General features: G+C 38.5%; 1 protein-coding gene across 1 annotated transcript in view; it reads left to right on the top strand.

Annotated features, from left to right (window-relative positions):
• LOC310924285 (mitochondrial intermediate peptidase-like) overlaps positions 1 to 22,531 on the top strand; it is a 30,367-nt gene extending 7,836 nt beyond the window's left edge. Inside the window, exons 14-19 of the mRNA XM_083885976.1 lie at positions 73 to 182; positions 2,116 to 2,190; positions 2,730 to 2,846; positions 5,820 to 5,941; positions 7,879 to 7,952; positions 22,303 to 22,531. Coding sequence (XP_083742102.1) covers positions 73 to 182; positions 2,116 to 2,190; positions 2,730 to 2,846; positions 5,820 to 5,941; positions 7,879 to 7,952; positions 22,303 to 22,403 — 599 coding nt within the window. The 3' untranslated portion in view covers positions 22,404 to 22,531. The remainder of the gene's footprint in view (positions 1 to 72; positions 183 to 2,115; positions 2,191 to 2,729; positions 2,847 to 5,819; positions 5,942 to 7,878; positions 7,953 to 22,302) is intronic.
• The last annotated feature ends 1,287 nt before the right edge of the window (positions 22,532 to 23,818 follow it).

Below are 23,818 nucleotides of genomic sequence, written 5' to 3'. Positions count from 1 at the left end.
CATCAACCCACGCAGGAAGATTAAACTAAGCGATACCTTCCCGTATTTTCTTTCTTGAAATCTCTCCTCTAGGAACCAGATGTGCAACTGACTTTGCTGAAGTCCCCTCCATCCTCATGGAGTACTTTGCAACTGACTATCGAGTCATCAGTCAGTTTGCACGCCATTATGAAACTGGACAGGTAAAACATAAATAAACAAAATAAATGTTTAATGTAGTGATAGATATACAGTTAGGCCCATAAATATTTGGACATCGACACAGTTCTCTTTATTTTGGCTCTATACACCACTACAATGGATATGAAATGAAACGAACAAGATGTGCTTTTACTGCACACTTTCAGCTTTAATTTGAGAGTATTTACATCCAAATCAAGTGAACGGTGTAGGAATTACAACACTTTCTATATGTGCCTCCCACTTTTAAGGGGACCAAAAGTAATTGGACAATTGACTGAAAAGCTATTTCATGGACAATTGTGGGCTAGTCCTTCATTATTTCATCTTCAATGACACAGGTAAAAGTTCTGGAGTTGATTCCAGGAATATTCCATTTTGAATATGTTGCTGTTAACTTTCTATATGAGATCCAAGGAGCAGTCACTGTCAGTGAAGCAAGCCATCATTAGGCTGAAAAATCAAAACAAACCCATCAGAGAAATAGCAAAAACATTAGGTGTGGCCAAATCAACTGTTTGGAACATTCTTAAAAAGAAAGAATGCACCAGTGAGCTCAGCAACACCAAAGGACCTAGAAGACCACAGAAAACCACTGTGGTGGACGACAGAAGAATTATTTCCCTGGTGAAGAAAAACCCCTTCACAACAGTTGGCCAGATCAAAAACACTCTCCAGGAGGTAGGTGTTTGTGTTTCAAAGTCAACAATCAAAAGAAGACTTCACCAGAGTGAATACAGAGGGTTCACCACAAGATGCAAACCATTGGTGAGCCTCAAAAACAGGAAGACGAGATTAGAATTTGCCAAACAACACCTAAAAAAGCTGTTATAATTCTGGAAGAACATCCTCTGGACAGATGAGACCAAGATCAACTTGTACCACAGTGATGGGAAGAGAAGAGTGTGGAGAAGGAAAGGAACTGCTCATGATCCACAACATACCACCTCATCAGTGAAGCATGGTGGTGGTAGTGTCATGGTGTGGGCATGTATGGCTGCCAATGGAACTGGTTCCCTTGTGTTTATTGATGATGTAACTGCTGACAAATGCAGCAGGATGAATTCTGAAGTGTTTCCAACAATATTATCTGCTCATATTCAGCCAAATGCTTCAGAACTCATTGGACAGCGCTTCACAGTGCAGATGGACAATGACCCAAAGCAAACTGCAAAAGCAACCAAAGAGTTTTTTAAGGCAAATATGGAATGTTATCAGTCAATCACCTGACCTGAATCTGTTTGAGCATGCATTTCACTTGCTGGAGACCAAACTGAAGGGAAAATACCCCAAGAACAAGCAGGAACTGAAGAGCGTGTCAGTAGAGGCCTCACAGAGCATCACCAGGGATGAAACCCAGTGTCTGGTGATGTCTATGTCTTCCAGACTTCAGGCTGGAATTGACTGCAAAGGATTTGTAACCAAGTATTAAACAATGAAAGTTTGATTTATGATTGTTTAGTTTGTCCAATTACTTTTGGTCCCCTAAAAAGTGGGAGGCACATATAGAAAGTGTTGTAATTCCTACACCGTTAACTTGATTTGGATGTAAATCCCCTCAACTTAAAGCTGAAAGTGTACCGTTGGAGCACATCTTGTTCGTTTCATTTCAAATCCATTGTAGTGGTGCATAGAGCCAAAATAAAAAGAACTGTGCCAATGTCCAAATATTTATGGGCCTAACTGTAGACTGGCATTACTTGGTGACTGAAAAAATCCTTTTTCCAGTACATAACTGTAGTAAATATAAATTATAATAATATAATATATAAATTCCCACATTTTGTGTTGTATGATTGTATGACACAATGGCTCATATTACACCAACCTTCTGTGATGGAAGGCACCAGAGCTGAATAGGAAACATAAATGGGACTAAAATTATTTAAAATGAAAAAGTCAAATTTTACTGACATTATTGTGTCTGTTCCATAGCCGTTGCCTGAGAGTATGGTGTCTCGACTGTGTGAGTCAAAGAAGGTGTGTGGAGCCGCAGACATCCAGCTGCAGGTACAATCAATGACTCGTCCCCCACGCTCTTAATGTCTTTATATATTGCAAATACTGGTGAGTACAAATATACAAATGAGAAACAGAAGCACTGTCTTTGACCTACAGCTTCACTGTAGGTCATGACAAAGTCGTGACAGAAAAAAGAAGATACAGTGTTTTGATAATTAACATTCCATGGCCTCCGTTTTTTTCAGGATGGAGGACGCAGAAATGTTACTTAATTTGAATATTTTACAACAGTTATACAACCCTTTTCCTGTTTTATGGTTTATGACATGGATTTCATCCAGTTAAATCTTCAAACCATGTTACATTTCTGTGGTTGTATGCTCCTGGTTTATTTGTCTTTAAGCCATTTTGAGAGACTGAGATTAAACCATGTTTTCTAGATTTTTCTGCTTGTTATTGATGATAAAGCAGTTACTTGTTAGCATTACTTGTTCAATTTCTATCACGTTTATATTCTTGTTTGTTGTTTCTTTGGTTACGCATGAAGTTTATGGGCAGGACTGACTCCAATTATTCTTCCTGTACAGATATTCTATGCCGTCTTGGACCAGATCTATCATGGCAAACCTCAAAACCACTCCACCACAGAAATCCTGAAAGAGATGCAGCAGAAATTCTACGGCTTGCCCTATACACCTAACACGGTACTTCCCTGTCTGTCTTTGTATTATTATTATTATATATATTACAGTTGTACCAGCTAGCATTTATAATATAGTCTAAATGCAAAGGAATACTTTCAATGAGCCTTGCCTAGGGGGATTACTTTAGACTCCTTCTCTCAGTTCTTTAATGAAAAGCTATATTTCCCCCACTCTTGCAGCTGTGGATGAGGGGATTTGGCATGGAAGGAGAATGGAATCAAAAATGTGGTATATTTTAGCCAGGAATGGCCTTTATAGAGCATTTACTCTGGGCTATAATTATGGGTTTGCCATCAGAAATAGAGATTTCAGATCTGCTGCACATTCCCAAAGTCTTCTGTGTCCCGGCCACCTTTTCTCCTCCCACACTCCTGCTTTGTGCCCTGCTTTGTACCTCCCTCTCCAGCAACTGTGGTTTATGTTCTACAGTTTCCCACTGTCAAAGCTATTACGCTTCACCCTTTTTAAACTACACTGAAAGCTCCAACAGACTCTTCACCTCTGTGTGCTCAGCTAACCACAGCGTGATATTTTTCCTCACTGGAGCTGAGGACGATTGCAGTGCTTGAGTATCAGGAATTTAATTATCATTTGATCACAGCAAGTGAAAGCAGATTTGTTTACATCTGTCAGTGGCAGACTCTACTTAAACTTGTCCCCCTTTTAAATTTACTCTCTTTCTCTCCATGTCATCATGGAAGAACAGCACAGGAAAAGTTTCCACAGAGAATTTTGAGTGGCTAATAGGTTACAAAGAGCCACAGATTATAAACACAAGCGTGACACTGATGTGTATAGTTTATAGAGCAGGGCTATCAGGTCGCACTGTCCACTGAGAGTGAGGATCAGCTGTGAGTAACACAAACCACATGCTCACCCTTGAGTTGAAGATAATATTTGGAAATAAATGGCAGAATGCAACATGTTCTGTTGGCTGTGTTGACATTTCTCCAATCTGCAATTCTCAGCTCAAATTTTTCACGACCAAGAGCTCGTTCCTCTTGTGTTTTGTTTAGTTCACATCTCGGCTCACATTGTTTCACAGTCTGTGCAGTTGCACCTTAGCACCACATACAAAAACACCACCAAAGTTGGGAAAGTACAAAAACTATCATTCATCTCATGTGCAAGTACAACAGAGTAAATCGCCTGCACTGACTGTGTGTCCTTTGTCTGTAAGGATCAAAAGGATATCTCACTGACATATGACGCACTTGCAGGCTCTTAAAAAAATGACTTGATGCATTGCTGAGGGAGTGGAAACAAAGATGAGGCTGGGAATCTAAAAAAAAAAAGAATAATGTTAGTGATAGCTCTTCAATAGCTATATATGTTTCGAAAATATCTGGAGTTTTTAACCACAGAAAAATATAGTGCGTCTTCAAATGACCAGTTAACCTTTAGAACAGGTCTTGTCAGTGTGTCGCATTTTTCATCCAATGTGAATTTGACTCTAAACAACTATAACAGACTTCAAATGTACAAAACCCAGTGACAGCGAATCAGTGCTGGTCTGGATTTAGCTGACAAAGCAGTCCTGTGGCTTTCTGAATTGTTACTCTTCTCAGGAATACTGTTTACTTTTATTTAAGTCACCACGGCCCAGAAGAGACCTGTCAAGTCAACACTCCAGAGCTTGAGCATATTTAACACTGAGTCTAACACTGATGTTAAGCTCACTACCATCATGGTGAGATCTGAGATTCTCACACGACTATCGGAGATTAAAGCTGTTATAGTCAATATATTTATATTGACAATAGATCAGATGGCTGCTCTTCCCTTTAATTTAATGGGACTTTTGGTATCACCATATCAAAATGTATTGTTTTGGCTCACATGTTAAGGTTGGGTGAAAAAAAGATAACAAACACCAGCATGCTGAACATTTCTAGCAAATGGACATTAATGCCAAATACTATAATAATCAAGTATTTGCAGTTTCTCACTTTATGTATGTGTATCACCAGTCATATCATCATCACCATATTGAGCAATATTTCATGCATGGTTTCCTCATATTTACAGTGAGTGTTGAATTGCAATTGCATTTACAATATCACACAAACAATTATCTGGATGTGTGAGGGGTGAAGATGAGAAACTATTTGCTTTCACCATTGCCATACTAACAGATTAATCAAAGTCTGAGTTTGTTGCCCCCAAGAAGCCAAACTAAATTAATTTAATTCACCTGCATGTGGTGTTTAGTCAGTCGATAACGGGTTATCAAATCTCAATATGGAAGAAAGTATCTGCAGTGTGTTTTTGGTGTTGTTAGTGTGGCAGCTGCTGTCTTCTCTAGCGAGATAAATGTTTGAGTGTTTGCCAGTTGAATTCCCCTAGAGTCCTCACTCACAAAGAACATAAAAGAGCTCATCTTTATAGATATCGAGGGGGCGGGCAGCCCACCTCAGGCAACAACAGGAAAGAAGAAAGCAAAGGAATGAAGAAAGGGGCTTTCTTCCATTTAGGAATTTCCACTTGTAGGAGCTGGCATGTTTTAATGTAATGGTTTGTTGGGGGAAATATGAAAGATTAAAGGAGTGTTTTACATATTTATGAGCAGACATTTATCATTTTCTTTTTAACTAATAATTATCACTTTGTGTCAAAAACTGAAAGAAGGTTGATTTTTTTTCAACCATGCGAGTTGTCACACAACCAGTTTTACAAACACATAAATTTAAGCCTGCTAAGGGTACAAATGTCCTCCCTCTGCCATGCCTGAGCGTCACCACATACGGTTTCCATTAAAACCATTACATGTTGCGTTATGTCAAAACTAATTCACAGTGACAAGTTAATTGCATGCTCTCTTTGTGCAATTGATTTATTTGGAAGTCAGAATTCTCTCATCACTTCTTGCCCTGTCCCATGATCAAGTCTGCTGCATTAGTAGCTGTTGATGGGTGGATTATTTTAAAACCCTCTCTATTTTCACTCAAATCACTTCTTTTATTTCTGACATAGGCATGGCAGCTGAGATTCAGTCACCTGATTGGCTATGGGGCCAAGTATTACTCCTACCTCATGTCCCGGGCTGTGGCCTCTATGGTGTGGCGACAGTGCTTCGTTCAGGATCCTTTGAACAGGTGAGATTTAGGTCAAACGTTCAATAATAATCTTAAAAAAATAACATGCACATTTCTTAACGGTATTTTGTCGGTATGTTTGTATGTTTTTTCAGATGTCATATTCATGAAACAATGGTGACTGTGGAAATGTTTGACCCTGAATGCCAATAAAAAATAAATTACTAAAATAATAATAATAATAAGATGCAGGGAAGCGAAATGCATAACCTGCCTACTCACAAACCAAAATCTCAACTCAGAATCATTTATACTTTTAGGAAGATATTAAAAAATGTATCAGTTTGTAAGTTAACAGAACCTGAAATGAAAGTGCAGCGTCTTGCCAAGAGACGGAAAGACCTCAAACATCATCACAGACTCATGTTTATATTCATTCTCAGGGGTTTTTGTCATAAAATAATAACTTAAAACGGTAGAGTGTAACTTTTAAATATAAACAAATGTCTGTTCGTTTCAAATCATTATCAAATGAGTTTGCACAACACGCCACACGGCTATCTCTGCGTTTCCCAGTATTGCGGTGCTTAGATCTCATGTTGCCTGGAGACATTCTTACTCTGCACACAACGTGATTTGTTTGATGTCAAGACAGACAGAGGCAGCAGCAACATTCTGCTATTAAACCAAACAGTTTGGATTGTGACTGAAAGCAAAAAGAAGTTGTTTCATAAGTGAATTCTACTGCTCAAAAAAGTCCTTTCACGGGATAAACGCTTCTTGCATCCGCCCGCCCCTGAACTGCTTGCGTTTGGTCTGATCATATTTCTCGACAAGGCCTGTTTTCAGAGCAAGGACACAGCATACAATTAATCTTTTTAGTTCAGATTAAACAGGGGCTAAATAATAATGACAAAAACAAAAATCACCAAAACCTGTGTACTGCAGCTTTAAGATTATAAGTGTTGGGGATAAAAGAGCAACCTTTTGGCTCAGGTGTTATATGGGAATTGACTGAACCATCAACAGTTATCTAATGAAGTTGTTAATATAAACAGACAAGTAGTAGTGCATAAAACGGGCTCGTACATGCCCGCCACTAAATTAAATCTTCTTTTTTTTTCTTTTCAGTAAGGATTTCACCCTTATATTGTTATATTTATCACTATAAATAACCTGCCATGTTTGGATAGGATCATGTAGAGGGAAATAAAGACTGACTGAGAATCAACACAGACGTCTGTTTATTGGTTTCACAGTTTTTGTCACACAATTTACATCCACACATGAGACTTGATCGTATTTCAAGTCTCCACCACTAGTATCACCAAGGTTGTGAAGTTCACTGAGCTCCTGTACTCCTGAGGATTTCTGTGGTTCTTTTTCACTACTTTTACAATATTTTGTATTCATGGTGGAAGAAATGATGTAAAGGCTCAACATAAACCTGTTTTGCATTTCAAGATGCCTCCTAACAGTTTTCCTTCTCCAGATTCTGTTTAATCTCTCTTGGCTGACATTGAATGGGACATTACAGGGAAACTTGCTTCTTGGCCAGTGTCTGCTCTAGTTTACAGACACACCACCAGCACCATTATAAGCAGACCCTTCCTCATCAAGTGTTTGCCCCTGGACATAGCACAAAGACTTTGTTTTGAAAAACAAAACTTCTACTGAATCTCCTTTGACTCAGCCCCTACAGCACTCCGTCTCTACTTCTCTCCTTCTTTCCTTTTCTTTCTCTCTGTCTTCATGACTTTGCTTTCTCTCTGGAGATTGTTTTAGTTCCACCTGCAGTTGTCAGATCCCATGTCACTTGTCTGTTGTGAACAGGCAGCTTAGTAGACGTGCCCCTGGGCTCCAAGTGGTGGCAGAGGTGGAGGGGTTAGAGAGCACAAGGAGCTGACAAGGGATAATACAGGTGTCTGTAACCTTATCTCTCTGTCTCTCTTTCTCCCCTCTGTCTTTCTTTACCTTACTCTCTGTGTCTTTCATAGGGACATGGGAGAACGTTATCGACAGGAGATGCTGGCCCATGGAGGAGCCAAGGAGCCCATGCTCATGGTGGAAGGTAACTAAACATACCATGCATTTCACCAGATGTTGAAAGAATCACAAACTAATCACTGCAGTAGACCACACTGACCTCAGATACCAAAGATCTGACCCATTGTATTTGTTTTGAGCCGTACATACACGTTTGTCTCCTTCTTTTCTTGGTGTTTTACAGCTGTTGGCATGTACATTATAATGTTGCATTACTGCCTCCCCCTGGATTGAATCATCTATTTCAGTCTTGCAATCATGTCCTTAGTTCTACTCATTACACTTTGCATAGGATTCCCCTGAGTGTTTCCCACCTCCTGTAGCTCTTAAATCAACAGATAATGCTGACATGGTGTTGTTGGATCAAATCATCAATTAATTAGTTAAAGGTGCATTATGTAATAAATCTAAAGCAACTGGCCATACAATTCTCCCAATATGTCACAGAGACTCAGGAATAATGTTCATATAACAAACTGAACTCACCAACAGTACAGCCAAAATATTTACATTAAAAAAAAATATTTTGCAGACCACAAATCATGTTTATGTTTTAAATCATGTTTTGGCATGTGGTGCCACCTACTGCCATCTACCAATCATTGCAATCAGTAGAGTCTCAGCTGCCGAGCAACCACGGGTTGCCAGGTACGTCTGAGCTACAATGGAGGAGAAAACGAAACCGGTATTTTGAATATGAGTGTAGTAACTGTTTTTGGCCACATTCTTACATATGGCGTAACTAGCAAGTGCAATAGACAAAGGTCCTTAAAGCTACCTTTTTTCTTGAACCTCACTACGTCAGTCAGGTTGAAGTCGTTTCAGTTGTTACTGTTTTGGTTTAGCTCAGTCTGGGTTTGAGCCTCCACAGTTGCACATACCGTGTATTTAGTGGTTTAACACACCTCCCAATGTTTCTTATCTTTGTTTACTGGAGCTTTGTCAACTCAGACGATGGTAGGCTACTGGGATAAAAAGTTAGCTCCCTCTATGGCAGCCACTCAGTATCTATGCTGCTGTAGTCCAACCCATTTTCTGAGATAATTTATTTAATTTACTGAATGACATTGTCATGTTGCTTTTCTGTGCTCAGACAAAATTGAGAAGGGGGAAATACTGACCTGGTTGATTATAGGTTTGAGTGATCAACACTGCTGACTCAGCATAGCTGTGGTACATTCATCTGTGCATTAAACCACTTCACAAAACCACTCCACAAAATGTCTTGCCCAGCTTTGGTAGCTGGGTTTGGTTCGCAAATATTTTCTTCAGTTGTACATAGAACTCCAGCAAGTTAGTAATTTATTTTATAACAAATCCAGTTACATACTTCTACGTTCAACTCCCTAGGATACCATGATCTGAATGACTGAGAACTTTGACAGACATTTGCACAACTTTGGTTTTTGTTGATCTACCAGCTGGATTACCATAACAATTTTGACAGACATTTATGGCCTACTGTTTTTTGTTGTTTTTTATTTCTAGCTTTTTATCTACTACTAGATCTGGGCCATTTGTTTAACTCCAATGCCTTGGTTTATGACCAAATACCTGCAGAGCTAACCATATTCCCATCATATGGATTGTGCACTATTCATTAAATGAGAGTTCAAAATTAAACAAATTAAAGTTCAACTAGCTATGTGTCTTTAAGCTTGTATTCAGGTGTGTAGCCATCAAACCGTAGTAAATTAAATTCGTATTCTGCTGCGTTTTATTTTTATGTGGGTTTAGGAGGAAAAAAAATGTCCTCCTCCCATTGCCATCCTCCCTTCATTACTTCCTCCTCTCCTCCCCTGCTTAAGAAGTGGCTGTTGCATGTCTGGACAGGACAAAAGAGGAGAAGATGAGAGAGATTATTAATATCAGGTGACACTTGGGAGTGTACTGTAAATCTCCCCCTCAGGGTCACCTCCTCTCTTATCCATCAAATTGTCCCTCCAGCTCCAACCAGGGCTGCACCCAACCTCTGAAATTACAACCACCAACCAATCAGGTCATTACTAGAGCTCCTGTACAATTGACTGTTGTTGAACTTACAATATTTGCTTTTATGGCACCCTTTGAGTCAAAGCTGCACTAATTATACTCCAAGGGGCTTTGAGCAGAATAGTTAACAGGGTCATATTGATCTCTCCGGTGGTCTTTCACAACCATAAGTCATTGTATCAGCTCTAACACTGTAAAAACGTCTGCATCGGAAATAATGGCTAGTTGAAATTATTTTGTTTTATAACAGATCACAATAAAAGAGTCTTGAAATTGCTAGATGTTATTTCCAGTCTAGTGGTTTTGGCAGTGTCCTATAATACATTTTTATGATAATCATTAAAAAAGAAGAAGAAAAAAGATTCATATTAAAACCTATGACTGTCTGGATAAATGCTTAAACTGAAACAGAAACTCCCTACCTTTTCAAAGACGACTCATTCAGCTGCCTTTCTAGTATGATGTCCTCATAATTTACCATAATATCACAGACGCTGAAGTCAAGAGTCATAAAACCACATCAGTGCATATGCTGAAACATTTAGCTTTGCTCTGTTCTTCGCTGTGGGGTTGAGAGGTTCATAGTGACCATCTTGAATACCTATTAGGGAATGGAAAAGGATTTTGAAGCCAATAAGAAGGGCCCTTATTATATCCTGAGGAGTGTTTAGGCCACTAGAGACCAGAAGACAAGAGGAACTACTCTAAATCCATTACTAGGGGCAGGAATCACCAGAGACACCACAATACGATATTATCACAATAGGATATTATCACAATGTTGCGAAATGTAAGTAAAATAATTCCTAAAATCATACTGTATATTGCGATATTCTCACACAGCTCTAGTGAGAGTGACACTTGGCACCATCTTGTATATATGCTAAAAAAAAATCAACACTTGGTGCCTCAAAAGCTACCCCTACCAGTTACACATAACCCTTTCAAATAAAAGACCTGGTGAATGGAGGTGTGTAATGTTTCCCCTTTGGTAAGATGGTAGAGGGGGCACCAGGCCACACAGGGAACAGGAGCAGACCCAGCAAGGCTAATCAGAGGCCAGTCTTTATCTGCCCACTCCTGGATGTTTCCCAGGAAAGACGATGTTGAAATGTAAACCCGGGCATTAAATTCAGACCAGCAGCATCAGGACTGAGTGAGAGTGTGAGGGGAAAAGAGAGAAAAAGAGGGAAGTAAAAGGAGAGAGTGAAAGGTGAGCGACTGCCTGAACTGAACTCGGGGTTCTGCTACAGAGAGTGCTTTCATGGCTTGGACTGTTCCCATACCTCTGACCAGCGAGCACAGAAAATGGATCTACTTGGGCTTTGCAGCCAAGTCCCAGGACCCTGTTAATTCTTTGTCTGGAAGTAGCTTCTCTGAATAGCTCTTATGACTGCATGCATGGTTGCTAATAAACCCCGAGAGCATGGTGGTCCGTACAGTCCCACAGCACTTCTGTGACAATGATCTATAGTTCTGTCTGAATTAATGGAGGAGACTGGATAAACTTCACAGCAGAGGTGTAAAGCTGCAAAATACATCATTTATAGCTCTTACTTGAAAACAGGCATGACACGTGATGACTGTGACAGTGCTCCCACTGCTCCAAATAGTTTATCCTTGATTTACACACAGTAATTTGCTTTTGACAACCACAGAGCTGTGAAGAAAATAAGTAATTGTTGCTTTCAAACCTTTAAAGAAATACTTCCGAAATCAGAGGAACTGCGTCTGACAAACCTAATGAAATGGATAGTCTGACAGTTCCATCCACTTTGTGCAGTGACTGGTCATTGGTTGTGATTGGGCGTGACAGGTTTGACTCCTATCTCATGTTGTAGAAAATGGGATTTCCATGTCTTTATTTCAATATAAATCAGATGGATGTAAATTGTGTGATGATAATTACTGTGAAACCAATAAATAGAGACGCCTGTGTTCTCAGTCATCCAGGTCATAGTTCTCCAAGACCGATTTTGAAAAATGCCAAGAAGTAGGCTGAGAGGAGGAGGGAGGGAGAGTGCAGAGCAGTGAGGGGGTGTTGTCTGGTAGTGAAATCTTGCACTGAGTTGCAGCTGCTTTAAACTGGTGACACTACAACATTTCTTTCCCGATTTCACCCATTATTCACAGTTTGGCAGTGTCTCTTGTAGACATGGTTGCTCTTGTGATCTCTTGAAATCATGTAGTCTGTGATCCGTCATCAGTCATCGGATGTGTGATCCCCAGTCTTTCAGTCGTCATAAATAAATCTGCTGAAACCAGTCGGTTAATGTGTAATGCAAATCTTTTAAAAATCAGTAACAACTGTGAAATTTGTGTAGTGTGTCCCCAGCTTAAGGAGGTGCTGTTCACACCGCACTTCACATAGTGGAGAGAGAGTCTGGGACAACAGGAAGTTTGGGCTGATTAGACAAGAGAGTGATGAAAGATTGCAAAAAAACAGGACCAGTAAATAACATTACTGGATACCCATATACACTGGTTTTCACATGAAAAATTAGGTTTAGGGGTTTAGTTACACTTTAAGGGTGTGATTCTCAATTATGTACTCTAGCCCCAGCACATCCTTTCTAATTGTATTAACACAGCACAATGTGGTCATTCAGTCACTGAGCTTTCAATCTGTAAGACAAAAATGTTACAGAAACAGTTGGTCAATGTCAGGGTCTGTGTCTTTGCATTGACATCAATAGAGATCTGCACTTTCACTTTTATCCAGCCAGAGGAGTGAGAAGGCTACAATTTATTTGTGGTTAATCACATTAAATATAACACAGAGGTTCAGGCGGGTGAACCTTCTGACATCAATAGTTTTTTTAAGGGTTTATTGTCATTAAAGCTCCAGGTTTTACTTCTTTTGTTCCTTTTGTGAAGGCACTTACTCAACAGTGCAATGTTTGTCATCACTCTTGTCCTGCTTACGTTCTGGGCCCGTCTTAAGTGTGGTTTGTAGAGAAAACACTTCCTGAACTTCAAAGGTGTAATTACAGAGTCAGTGAGCTGATGGTTTGCCTCCAGGTTTAACAGAGGTAACAGCTTCTCTCACCTTGACATGTTTAGAATGGTTACGGGCAGCAGCGAAGGAAAATAGCTACTGAATCAGCCAGAACTGTCTTTTGAAATGTGTGATCGTATGTCTGACTTGAGGAGAGTGTGCAAATTAGTTTATGAACTTATAAGCATACAAGGGAAAACGTGAGGCAGGGGCTCAAGTTGCAGCAAGCTGCAGTTTGCTCTCATTTTAAATGTACAAATAGAAAATACTGCTTCTCCTTGTAAATTACTGTAGGCGTAATTGGTCTATAAAAGCAACCTATTAAATCATGAAAGAACAGAACCCAGCCAAGCCCATGGGAGTGGGATCAATAGTCTATATGGAACAACCAATGCCTGGGATTGGTTAAGGCACATTGGCTAACAATGCTAATTAGTGCTGTAATAGCAAGATGCATGTAAAAGTAGAAGTGCTTGCTGTAAATTCTTTCTGTGAGCCAAGAAAACAAGTTATGTCTTCTCTTAAGTTGGTGCGCTGCTGTGACAAATCCACTATTCATAAGCGTTTTACAAGTCTTCTTTGTTTTTGTTTTTTTAATCTACCAGTTTGTGCCTGTGTCTCATAAAGTAAAGAACATATATTTAGTGAAATTATGTGGGGACGTAGATTATGGCCCAAGGAAGAAATTCCTTGAGCGGCCTTAACAGAAGTTTACACTCTCTGAGTTCTTTCTCTAGTCATTTTGGGGTTATGAGACGGTTTACTCAACAGCAGCAACACTCTTTACAGGCGGTAACTCAGATGTCTGATGAATTCAGTGAGCAGTAGCTGCACAGACAGCAATTTGAAAGCATTTGGGCTGAATTCTTGTCCCCAGAGCTCTCATTACTAAAGCCTCAGAGCTGTTAGCCAGCCACATAGGTCTTCATTTGACTGATACCCATCGCCCACCACCCTGTGAGTAAATAAACAGTGTGTAAACAGAATTTATTATTTGCATGCTGTGTATATACTCGTGTAAGAAGTAAAAGAAAAAAAAAGAAGCAGAAAAGCCAACAACTCCAGTGAATCAGTATGTCAGTAAAAAAAATAAGATCTCCATTTCTCAATGAGAATCACTGTGTTCTGCTTCGAGAAAGTGCTTTTTCAGACAAGTAAAATGTCTGGTAAGTAGTGCTAAACAAGAAAGTGTGTGACTTTGATGTTCCCACATATGCTGGAAAAAGCTGGGAATATATGGAAGAGTAGTCGTTTGTTCGCACCTGTTGGACAATGTTCCTTGTCCAAAAAGTGCTCTTAAAGTAAACTTGAGAGTGAGACTAATCGGTTCAATTGCTCCAGCGAGGCTTTTCTGTGGTCTAAATGTGTCTGTGTCCATCTGCAAATCAAGGGTTTTTGTCTAAATGGATATTTAAAGCCGCAGTTTGTCTGAGGACACCTCTGTTGAAAGAGACCCACTGTTTCACTGAACACTTTTTCATTTCTTGTCTCCAACACCTGCAGTTTTAACTCTCATGGCCAAGTTGGCTAAAGCTGCGGGTCCTGAGATGACTGTAATGGTTAGAAGCCTTTTTTTTCCTCTCAATAGCTGTCAGTATCGTTATGAATGGAAACTGAAATTCCCAAATACAAGATGACTCACACGGCAAAGCCTTTGTCCTAAGGCTCTCTCAACAATGGACACAAAGCTCAGCCTATGTTTAGTTTGGCTCTGGGTTCTCCTCCTGCGCTGAGTAGCCAAGAGTAAATGTACAGTTCTGCTGTCAAGCGTTCACTGAGGCACTGCGTACACTATCTGCACTGATGAGGTGCTCCTGTAAACACAAGCAGCTGGACGACCCGTGTGAGTCTGTGGAGAATTACAGAGATCCACACGATCAGTCCTGTCTGTATTGTTGAGCTCAGTTTGAAAGGGTTAAAAAATGCAAAATAAAAAACTGCAGTGTTTGGTCAGTAAGTTTGATCAGCAGACACAGGCATGTGAACGTGAGTGTGAATCACATTCATAGTTAACCTAACACTAATCTCCACTGTCTTTGGACTGTGTGAGGAAGCTGGAGTAAATGGCAGTTGGTTGGGATTTAGATTTTTGGTTGTTTATTGGTCGTTTTTTAGTTCTCTAGATTCAAGCTGCAGATAATCCGCTGAAAACCACTCAGTGAGTTCAAGTGGAGGCAGACATTTCAGAGAGAACTTTTGACTTAAATGGGTTAACTGATCAGTTCTCATAAGAGGCTGCTGCAGAAAGTTGTTCAGATTTACAGTGTGTCCATGTCCCCTGCAGCTCTTTTTTTGTCTGACTCTGCCCCACCCCCTCGTGTGTATCTGTAAAAGCAGCTGCTGAGATCAGATACTCCTCCACACTTTTGTTATGACTTTGAGGTTATCTGTGCATTCCTCTCAGACTCTCCCGGCGAGCTGGTTTGAGAAAAGACTCCTCGCTGCTTATTGTCGATCCTCTCCTCATCTACCGCTGAGCATCGTGTGAGAGCCAGGTGCTGACACCACACTCACCTGGTGATGAGAAGACAGCGAGGGTGCTATTGTGTCCCTGACCAACATCTTTCATGATCACACTTCCCTTTCCACCTCTATCTCTCTCTGTGTGTGTCTCTCCCTCTCTCTGTCGTGTTATCTTTGCTTGTATAACACACTAACCTGTGGCGAGCAGACAGTGCTCCAGACATCAGATCCCCCGTGGATACACAGTCAGGAAATGATATCTATTAGAGAAAGTGCTGGTGACGCTGCAGACAGTATATGTAGAGTTCAGATTAGTGGCGGTGTCTGCTCGCACACTGTAATAAGTAAACAAGGGACATGTCCGAACGTGTGTCTGTACGCGAGCATCTGTTTCTTTGTTGTTTCTGTGCTGCATTCTCGTGTAATGAGCGGTGTCATGACACAAACCGCCCTGCAATCCTTCAAGCAGCTCTTTGACCTTCATGGAGGCTTTTCTGCCATTGAGCCTGACCTTTGAACAGAGTGGGGCGACTACAAAGAGGAATTTCCATGCACATGGACTCGCCATGTAATATGAAAAGTGTCACCCATACTGATGAACCCACAGAAAATGAGTTTTAATATTTAAATATCACAGTTTTTATTTTAGCGAAACTAATGATTCAAGGCACATTTTAATGAGTTGAGTTGAAGATGTTGGAGAGTATTAAAAACATGCCAGTTTACTTTATTTTTATACTACACAATGTGTTTAAGCTGCAAAGCCAGTGTGAGAAATATCCATTAATAATCGGAGGGTCCCATCTCCCATTTGTTGTGCAATACTGTTTCACCACCCCAGGTGCCACCCTGCAGTATTGGCTATCTTCCCTGTCGGATGTGGGCTTGTGGGCCTTTTCCACATCACCATTTGGAAAGCAATTAATTAAAACATTAAAAATACAAAATTACAAATAAAATAATTTACATTTTGTCTGGCTGTAAAGGATAAGAAACCATGCAAAGTGTATTATGTATGTAGATCATATAAAACTGAAATTACAAACATATTTAGACCCCCCTCAAATTTTGCATTTGAGGCTTTCAGGAGACCCCACTGTATTTCACACATTGTGCAAAACAAATAGCTAGTGATATAGTTGGCATCTCATCCCAGCATCTGTGGCAAATAATGTCAGCCTTTATTAATGCACATGTATTTTTAATGCACTTTAATTGAAACATTCATGTGCCATTTATTCAAGTCAAGTGCAACATGACTAGCATGAGGTTTTAGAAATAGCCTTATCACAAGATTCATAAAAAGCTGTTATTATAAGACCTTACAAATATTCTACTCTAGTAAAAGTACCACTATTGTGATTAAAATAATGTTAACTGGTCTAAAAATGTAGTAGTAGCTTGTTTAAAACGTTGAGTAAAAGTTACTTTTCTTTTCACAAGGTTGGTGTTATTTCTTGTGTTGTGCAAAAAGGACAAGGGGACACAAATCTCACATAAACTGTTTTTAATTAAAGGCAAACCTTTACAAATGAAAGTGCTGACAAAGTTGATTATGTAAACACACAATGTATCAGTCAAAATGAATCAAAAGGGTCACACATACTTTTAACTCACTCAGGGACTTTAATTAGCACCAATTCACCTGTCCTCATGTCCTCATCATTCACTGCCAAAGTTTTCAGATACTTGAATTTTTTTTTTTTTTTTTTTTTATAATAATAAAACAAATGTTGTCATGTTTTACTGTAACAGATGTGATTTAAAATGTAGTGAAGTACAGTACTTCCAAAATAACATAACAGACATCCTACTTAATTACAGTAACGTGAGTAACCTCTGGTTAACGGTTTCTCACAAGCAGTAATAATGTATTAATTGTGTTTATATATTTATTTATTTTACCATGGACTTATTTATCTTCCTAAGAATCTTATCAGTGGCTTATTAATAGTTGATTACAGTTTATTACTAGGACCTTAAAATAAAACATTTCCCATTTTGCATTATACTGACATTAGCAGTTAGCTCAGCACAGCCTGGTACAGCAGCTTGTAGACTCAGTCCTGTCAGGACTTTCTTTTTTTTTTTCTTTCTAAATTATATTTTCTCATAGAGCAGTTCACTGGGCAGGGTTTTGATGTGTAACTTGATTGCCTGACGTCAATATTATTTTCTGTGTGACACACTAATGCAGCTTGAGCTGTTAATAGCATTTCGGGATCCACTTTAAAGCAGTCATCAGATGCCACAGACGTAAACAGTGGTCACAGCAGAAACATCCTGCAGGGCTTTAATTAGGGCTATCATTTATGGCTGGGGATGATCACTTTCATGTGGATGCCGTGTTCCCAAGGATCCAGGGGCTTTGTGGTTGCAGTGTTAGGGACACTGCATGTTGGTATCATTTTATAGCCACAGGGCTGGGTGCAACTGGTGGGTAAGAGGAGATGATAATCCCCGTCTCTGCTGTTTGCATCTCAGGAAATTTCGCTTGTACCTGCTGAGCCTGTTTGAGGATAACAGCAATTCTAACACTTGAGCATGTTCTGGATTGCTGTCGGAAACTCTTCACGTCCCCATTCATGCATGCCTTTGCAGACTCCAATATTGTGCAACTCTTGTGTTTGTGCATGTGTGTTTGAGTGTGTGAGTGTTGGAGGTGACCCATGCAGGAAAAGCGGGGAGGGGGTTAGCGCCTATTTACATTGGCAGCCACACAAGGGGAAATGAACTGACTTCAAAGCGGTTGTGCAGCTGAATTGTAAAGCGAGTGAGGGAGTCCTCCATGCATGAGCTGGCAGACATGCTCTCAAAACACAGACAGACATTCCCAGGGCCTGCTCATGGCTGCGCGGACAAATCTGCGCTGTGGCTCTAGTCACAATCTGGTGTGAAGAGAGAGAGCATACTGTACGTGAGCCCGGTATCACCCTGGAAAGCTTCAGAAAACGTTAGAGATACGTTTTGTTTTTGTTAAAGATGTTGAAAACCCTCATTGTTTAGTTTGACGACATTCATCTGTTGATTCTTATCACCGTCTGAAGCCTGTTGAAGGCGTCCAGAAAGCTGGCTGTTCTTGAGTTTCTGTGCATGCTCTCGTTTTATTTTCAGTCAGTTAAAACCTGACATTTTAAAAACATTAAGTTCCAACTGTAAGAAATAAAAAGAAGAAATAAACAACCCACATTAACATTTTCATAGAGAACTTTTTTTTCCCCTTTTCCCAATATTGCATCCAGTGACTTTTGAACCAACTAGAATTTGATGAGACTTATTTTAGTTCAATTTTAAATTACTCTGGGATCAGAATGGCTATCGCATTGTAAAAGTCTCCCTATGAACCAATCAGATTGACTTCTGCTTGAACATATAAGAATTTTTCTTTCTTAATGAAATGATGGGAAAATATAAATTTTTTTCAACTGGGTTAACAAAATCGCATCAAAAATGTCATAATTTAGTATGTCGTCCAAAAAGTCATAGTTTAGTATATCGTCCAAAAAGTCATAGTTTAGTATGTCGTCCAAAAAGTCATAGTTTAATATGTCGTCCAAAAAGTCATAGTTTATGTTGTCCAAAATTGGAGAAAAATGTCATAGTTTAGTATGTCGTCCAAAAAGTTATAGTTTATGTTGTCCAAAATTGGAGAAAAATGTCATAGTTTAGTATGTCGTCCAAAAAGTCATAGTTTATGTTGTCCAAAATTGCAGGAAAATGTCATAGTTTAGTATGTCGTCCAAAAAGTCATAGTTTAGTATATCGTCCAAAAAGTCATAGTTTAGTATATCGTCCAAAAAGTCATAATTTAGTATGTCGTCCAAAAAGTCATAGTTTATGTTGTCCAAAATTGCAGGAAAATGTCATAGTTTAGTATGTCGTCCAAAAAGTCATAGTTTAGTATGTCGTCCAAAAAGTCATAGTTTAGTATGTCGTCCAAAAAGTCATAGTTCAGTATATGGTCCAAAACGTCATAATTTAGTATGTCATCCAAAACGTCATAGTTTAGTATGTCGTCCAAAAAGTCATAGTTTAGAATGTCGTCCAAAAAGTCATAGTTTAGTATGTCATCCTAAAAAATCATAGTTCAGTATATCGTCCAAAAAGTCATAGTTTAATGTCGTCCAAAAAGTCATAATTTAGTATATCGTCCAAAAAGTCATAGTTTAATATGTCGTCCAAAAAGTCATAATTTAGTATATCGTCCAAAAGTCATAGTTTAATATGTCGTCCAAAAAGTCATAATTTAGAATGTCGTCCAAAAAGTCATAGTTTATGTTGTCCAAAATTGCAGAAAATGTCATAGTTTAGTATGTCGTCCAAAAAGTCATAGTTTAGTATATTGTCCAAAAAGTCATAGTTTAGTATGTCGTTCAAAAAGTTATAGTTTAGTATGTCGACCAAAAAGTCATAGTTTAGTATGTCGTCCAAAAAGTCATAGTTTAGTATATCGTCCAAAAAGTCATAGTTTAGTATGTCGTCCAAAAAGTCATAGTTTAGTATATCGTCCAAAAAGTCATAGTTTAGTATGTCGTCCAAAAAGTCATAGTTTAGTATGTCGTCCAAAAAGTCATAGTTTAGTATGTCGTCCAAAAAGTCATAGTTTAGTATGTCGTCCAAAAAGTCATAGTTTAGTATGTCGTCCAAAAAGACATAGTTTAGTATGTCGTCCAAAAAGTCATAGTTTAGTATGTCGTCCAAAAAGTCATAGTTTAGTATATCGTCCAAAAAGTCATAGTTTAGTATGTCGTCCAAAAAGTCATAGTTTAGTATATCGTCCAAAAAGTCATAGTTTAGTATGTCGTCCAAAAAGTCATAGTTTCGTATGTCGTCCAAAAAGTCATAGTTTAGTATGTCGTCCAAAAAGTCATAGTTTAGTATGTCGTCCAAAAAGTCATAGTTTAGTATGTCGTCCAAAAAGTCATAGTTTAGTATGTCGTCCAAAAAGACATAGTTTAGTATGTCATCCAAAAAGTCATAGTTTAGTATGTCGTCCAAAAAGTCATAGTTTAGTATGTCATCCAAAAAGTCATAGTTTAGTATGTCGTCCAAAAAGTCATAGTTTAGTATGTCGTCCAAAAAGTCATAGTTTAGTATGTCATCCAAAAAGTCATAATTTAGTATGTCGTCCAAAAAGTCATAGTTTAGTATGTCGTCCAAAAAGTCATAGTTTGTTGTCCAAAATTGCAGAAAATGTCATAGTTTAGTATGTAGTCCAAAAAGTCATAGTTTAGTATGTCGTTCAAAAAGTCATAGTTTAGTATGTCGACCAAAAAGTCATAGTTTAGTATGTCGTCCAAAAAGTCATAGTTTAATGTCGTCCAAAAAGTCATAGTTTATGTTGTCCAAAATTGCAGAAAAATGTCATAGTTTAGTATGTCGTCCAAAAAGTCATAGTTTTGTATGTCGTCCAAAAAGACATAGTTTAGTATGTCATCCAAAAAGTCATAGTTTAGTATGTCGTCCAAAAAGTCATAGTTTAGTATGTCATCCAAAAAGTCATAGTTTAGTATGTCGTCCAAAAAGTCATAGTTTAGTATGTCGTCCAAAAAGTCATAGTTTCGTATGTCGTCCAAAAAGTCATAGTTTAGTATGTCGTCCAAAAAGTCAGTTTAGTATGTCGTCCAAAAAGTCATAGTTTAGTATATAGTCCAAAAAGTCATAATTTAGTATGTCGTCCAAAAAGTCATAGTTTAATATGTCGTCCAAAAAGTCATAGTTTATGTTGTCCACAATTGCAGAAAATGTCATAGTTTAGTATGTCGTCCAAAAAGTCATAGTTTAGTATGTCATCCAAAAAGTCATAGTTTAGTATGTCGTCCAAAAAGTCAAAGTTTAGTATGTCGTCCAAAAAGTCATAGTTTAGTATATAGTCCAAAAAGTCATAGTTTAGTATGTCGTCCAAAAAGTCATAATTTAGTATGTCGTCCAAAAAGTCATAGTTTAATATGTCGTCCAAAAAGTCATAGTTTAGTATGTCGTCCAAAAAGTCATAGTTTCGTATGTCGTCCAAAAAGTCATAGTTTAGTATGTCGTCCAAAAAGTCAAAGTTTAGTATGTCGTCCAAAAAGTCATAGTTTAGTATGTCGTCCAAAAAGTCATAATTTAGTATGTCGTCCAAAAGTCATAGTTTAATATGTCGTCCAAAAAGTCATAGTTTGTTGTCCAAAATTGCAGAAAAATGTCATAGTTTAGTATGTCGTCCAAAAAGTCATAGTTTCGTATGTCGTCCAAAAAGTCATAGTTTAGTATGTCGTCCAAAAAGTCATAGTTTCGTATGTCGTCCAAAAAGTCATAGTTTAGTATGTCGTCCAAAAAGTCAAAGTTTAGTATGTCGTCCAAAAAGTCATAGTTTAGTATGTCGTCCAAAAAGTCATAATTTAGTATGTCGTCCAAAAAGTCATAGTTTAATATGTCGTCCAAAAAGTCATAGTTTATGTTGTCCAAAATTGCAGAAAAATGTCATAGTTTAGTATGTCGTCCAAAAAGTCATAGTTTCGTATGTCGTCCAAAAAGTCATAATTTAGTATGTCGTCCAAAAAGTCATAGTTTCGTATGTCGTCCAAAAGTCATAGTTTAGTATGTCGTCCGAAAAGTCATAGTTTCGTATGTCATCCAAAATCGCACCTGAAATGTCAGTTTAGCCCTCTGCAGCTATTCTTCTGCATTGACTTCCATTCATTTGGACAGCCTAACCTTAATCATAACTAGTAAATGCTCAACTCTAATCATAACCGAACCACAATTTAAACGTATGCCCTAAACATAACCAGTTCCTCAGAAATGAAGTTCTGAATCATTAAATCCAGGTTTTGCTCTCCATGAGGACTAAATGGTCAGTGTTTATGCCAGAAAATGTTCTCAAGAGGTAAGAGATACACACATACACAGCTAAAGCTGCTGCTTTGTCTTTGTGTGACAGGGATGCTGCAGAGACGACCTTCCATCGAGGACTTTGTGGACGCACTGGTGTCTGAACTCAACCCAAACTTTGAGACTTTCATTATGGACTCTGAGAGCTGAAAACTCTGGATCTCTGGTGGTGCAGAAATGGACTTGAATCTTTGCTGCTGATTTAACAAAAAAAAAAAAAAAGCGATGGCAGTATTGTCTGTAAATTAATTGTTTGCATTTTATAAATTCTTGGTCTCTTTAAAGTCACATTTCTGCTGTCAAGAAAATGATGATATAAAAATAAAAAAGAGGAGAGACCAGAGACAACCAGAGAGGATCATCTGTGTTTGTTTTTCTGTTGCCTTTTTATCATCTTGAACCACTCTCATAAACTGCTGCTCACTGGATTATTTTCAGGCCTAAAAGTCATAGTTTAGTATGTCGTAAAAAGTCACCGAATTTTCATAATTTGTTGTCCCAAAAGTCACCAAAATGTTATTTAGTTTGTCGACCAAAAAGTCATAGTTTAGTATGTCGTCCAAAATTTGACCAAAAAAAATCATAGGTTAGTATGTCGTCCAAAATTTGAACAAAAAGTCATAGTTTTTTGTCCAAAAAGACACCAAGATGTCTTACATCTTCCAAAGACACCAAGATATCAACGTCTAAAAACTACTTCACCTTTGTTTCATCTAATTGTTTTTCCACATTCTCTAACTGCCACTTTATTAGGTACACAGGACACTTGCAGAGAGACACCCATAGAGGATCTTCTGCCTACATTTGTTTGACTGTTGCCTTTTTATCATCTGGAAACACTCTGGTCATTCTCCTCTGACATAGACGAGGCATTTCCACTTCATAAACTGCTGCTCACTGGATATTTTCTTTTCAGATTCTCATTTCTCTTTGTTGACACATTTTAATAATGTTTTGCCTCTATTGTCATTTGTTAATTACAAAGCTAATATCTCATTTAAATATCCTCCTCTAGCTCACTTAATAGGGGAACAATGTTTTTTCCGTGATCGTTTTAGAATGAGGAAGAATAGCTAATCTGCTCTTCCTGTCACGTGGTCATTGTTTAGGCTCTAGATTAATGCCTCTCCATCTGTTTTGTCTGTCAGTCGTTACTGAGGGGGAACGTTATATGCTCATGGCTGCTGCTGTGTAGAAATATAATTCACTTGATTTATTAGCGAGTCTCTCATTTCACTGTGTTAAAGCAGCTCAAACATAACATTAAAATCCGAGCGTTTCTGAAGGACTTTTCCACATTACAGCAGATATTTCACAGTCGAGCTGCTGTGTGCATCTGTTTCAACACATTCACAATGTAATTATCAGCTGAGTTGGAACTGCAGCTGCTCCCTCTAACATTGTCCTTGCTTGCCTTTGCACAGACCCAACATGGCCTTTTTAATATCATTGACATTTTGACAGGTCACAGTAGAAAATAAATAAAAAAAAACATGAGAAAAATGAAATATCTAAGAAATGTAAACAAGTTCAAGTTTATTTACAAAAACATGTTTACGAACATC

Source organism: Microchirus variegatus, assembly GCF_963457635.1.
Source record: "Microchirus variegatus genome assembly, chromosome: 3".
NCBI classification, from domain to species: domain Eukaryota; kingdom Metazoa; phylum Chordata; class Actinopteri; order Pleuronectiformes; family Soleidae; genus Microchirus; species Microchirus variegatus.
The sequence above is the reverse complement of the archived record's forward strand: the minus strand, read 5'-3'. Positions and strand labels throughout refer to the sequence as shown.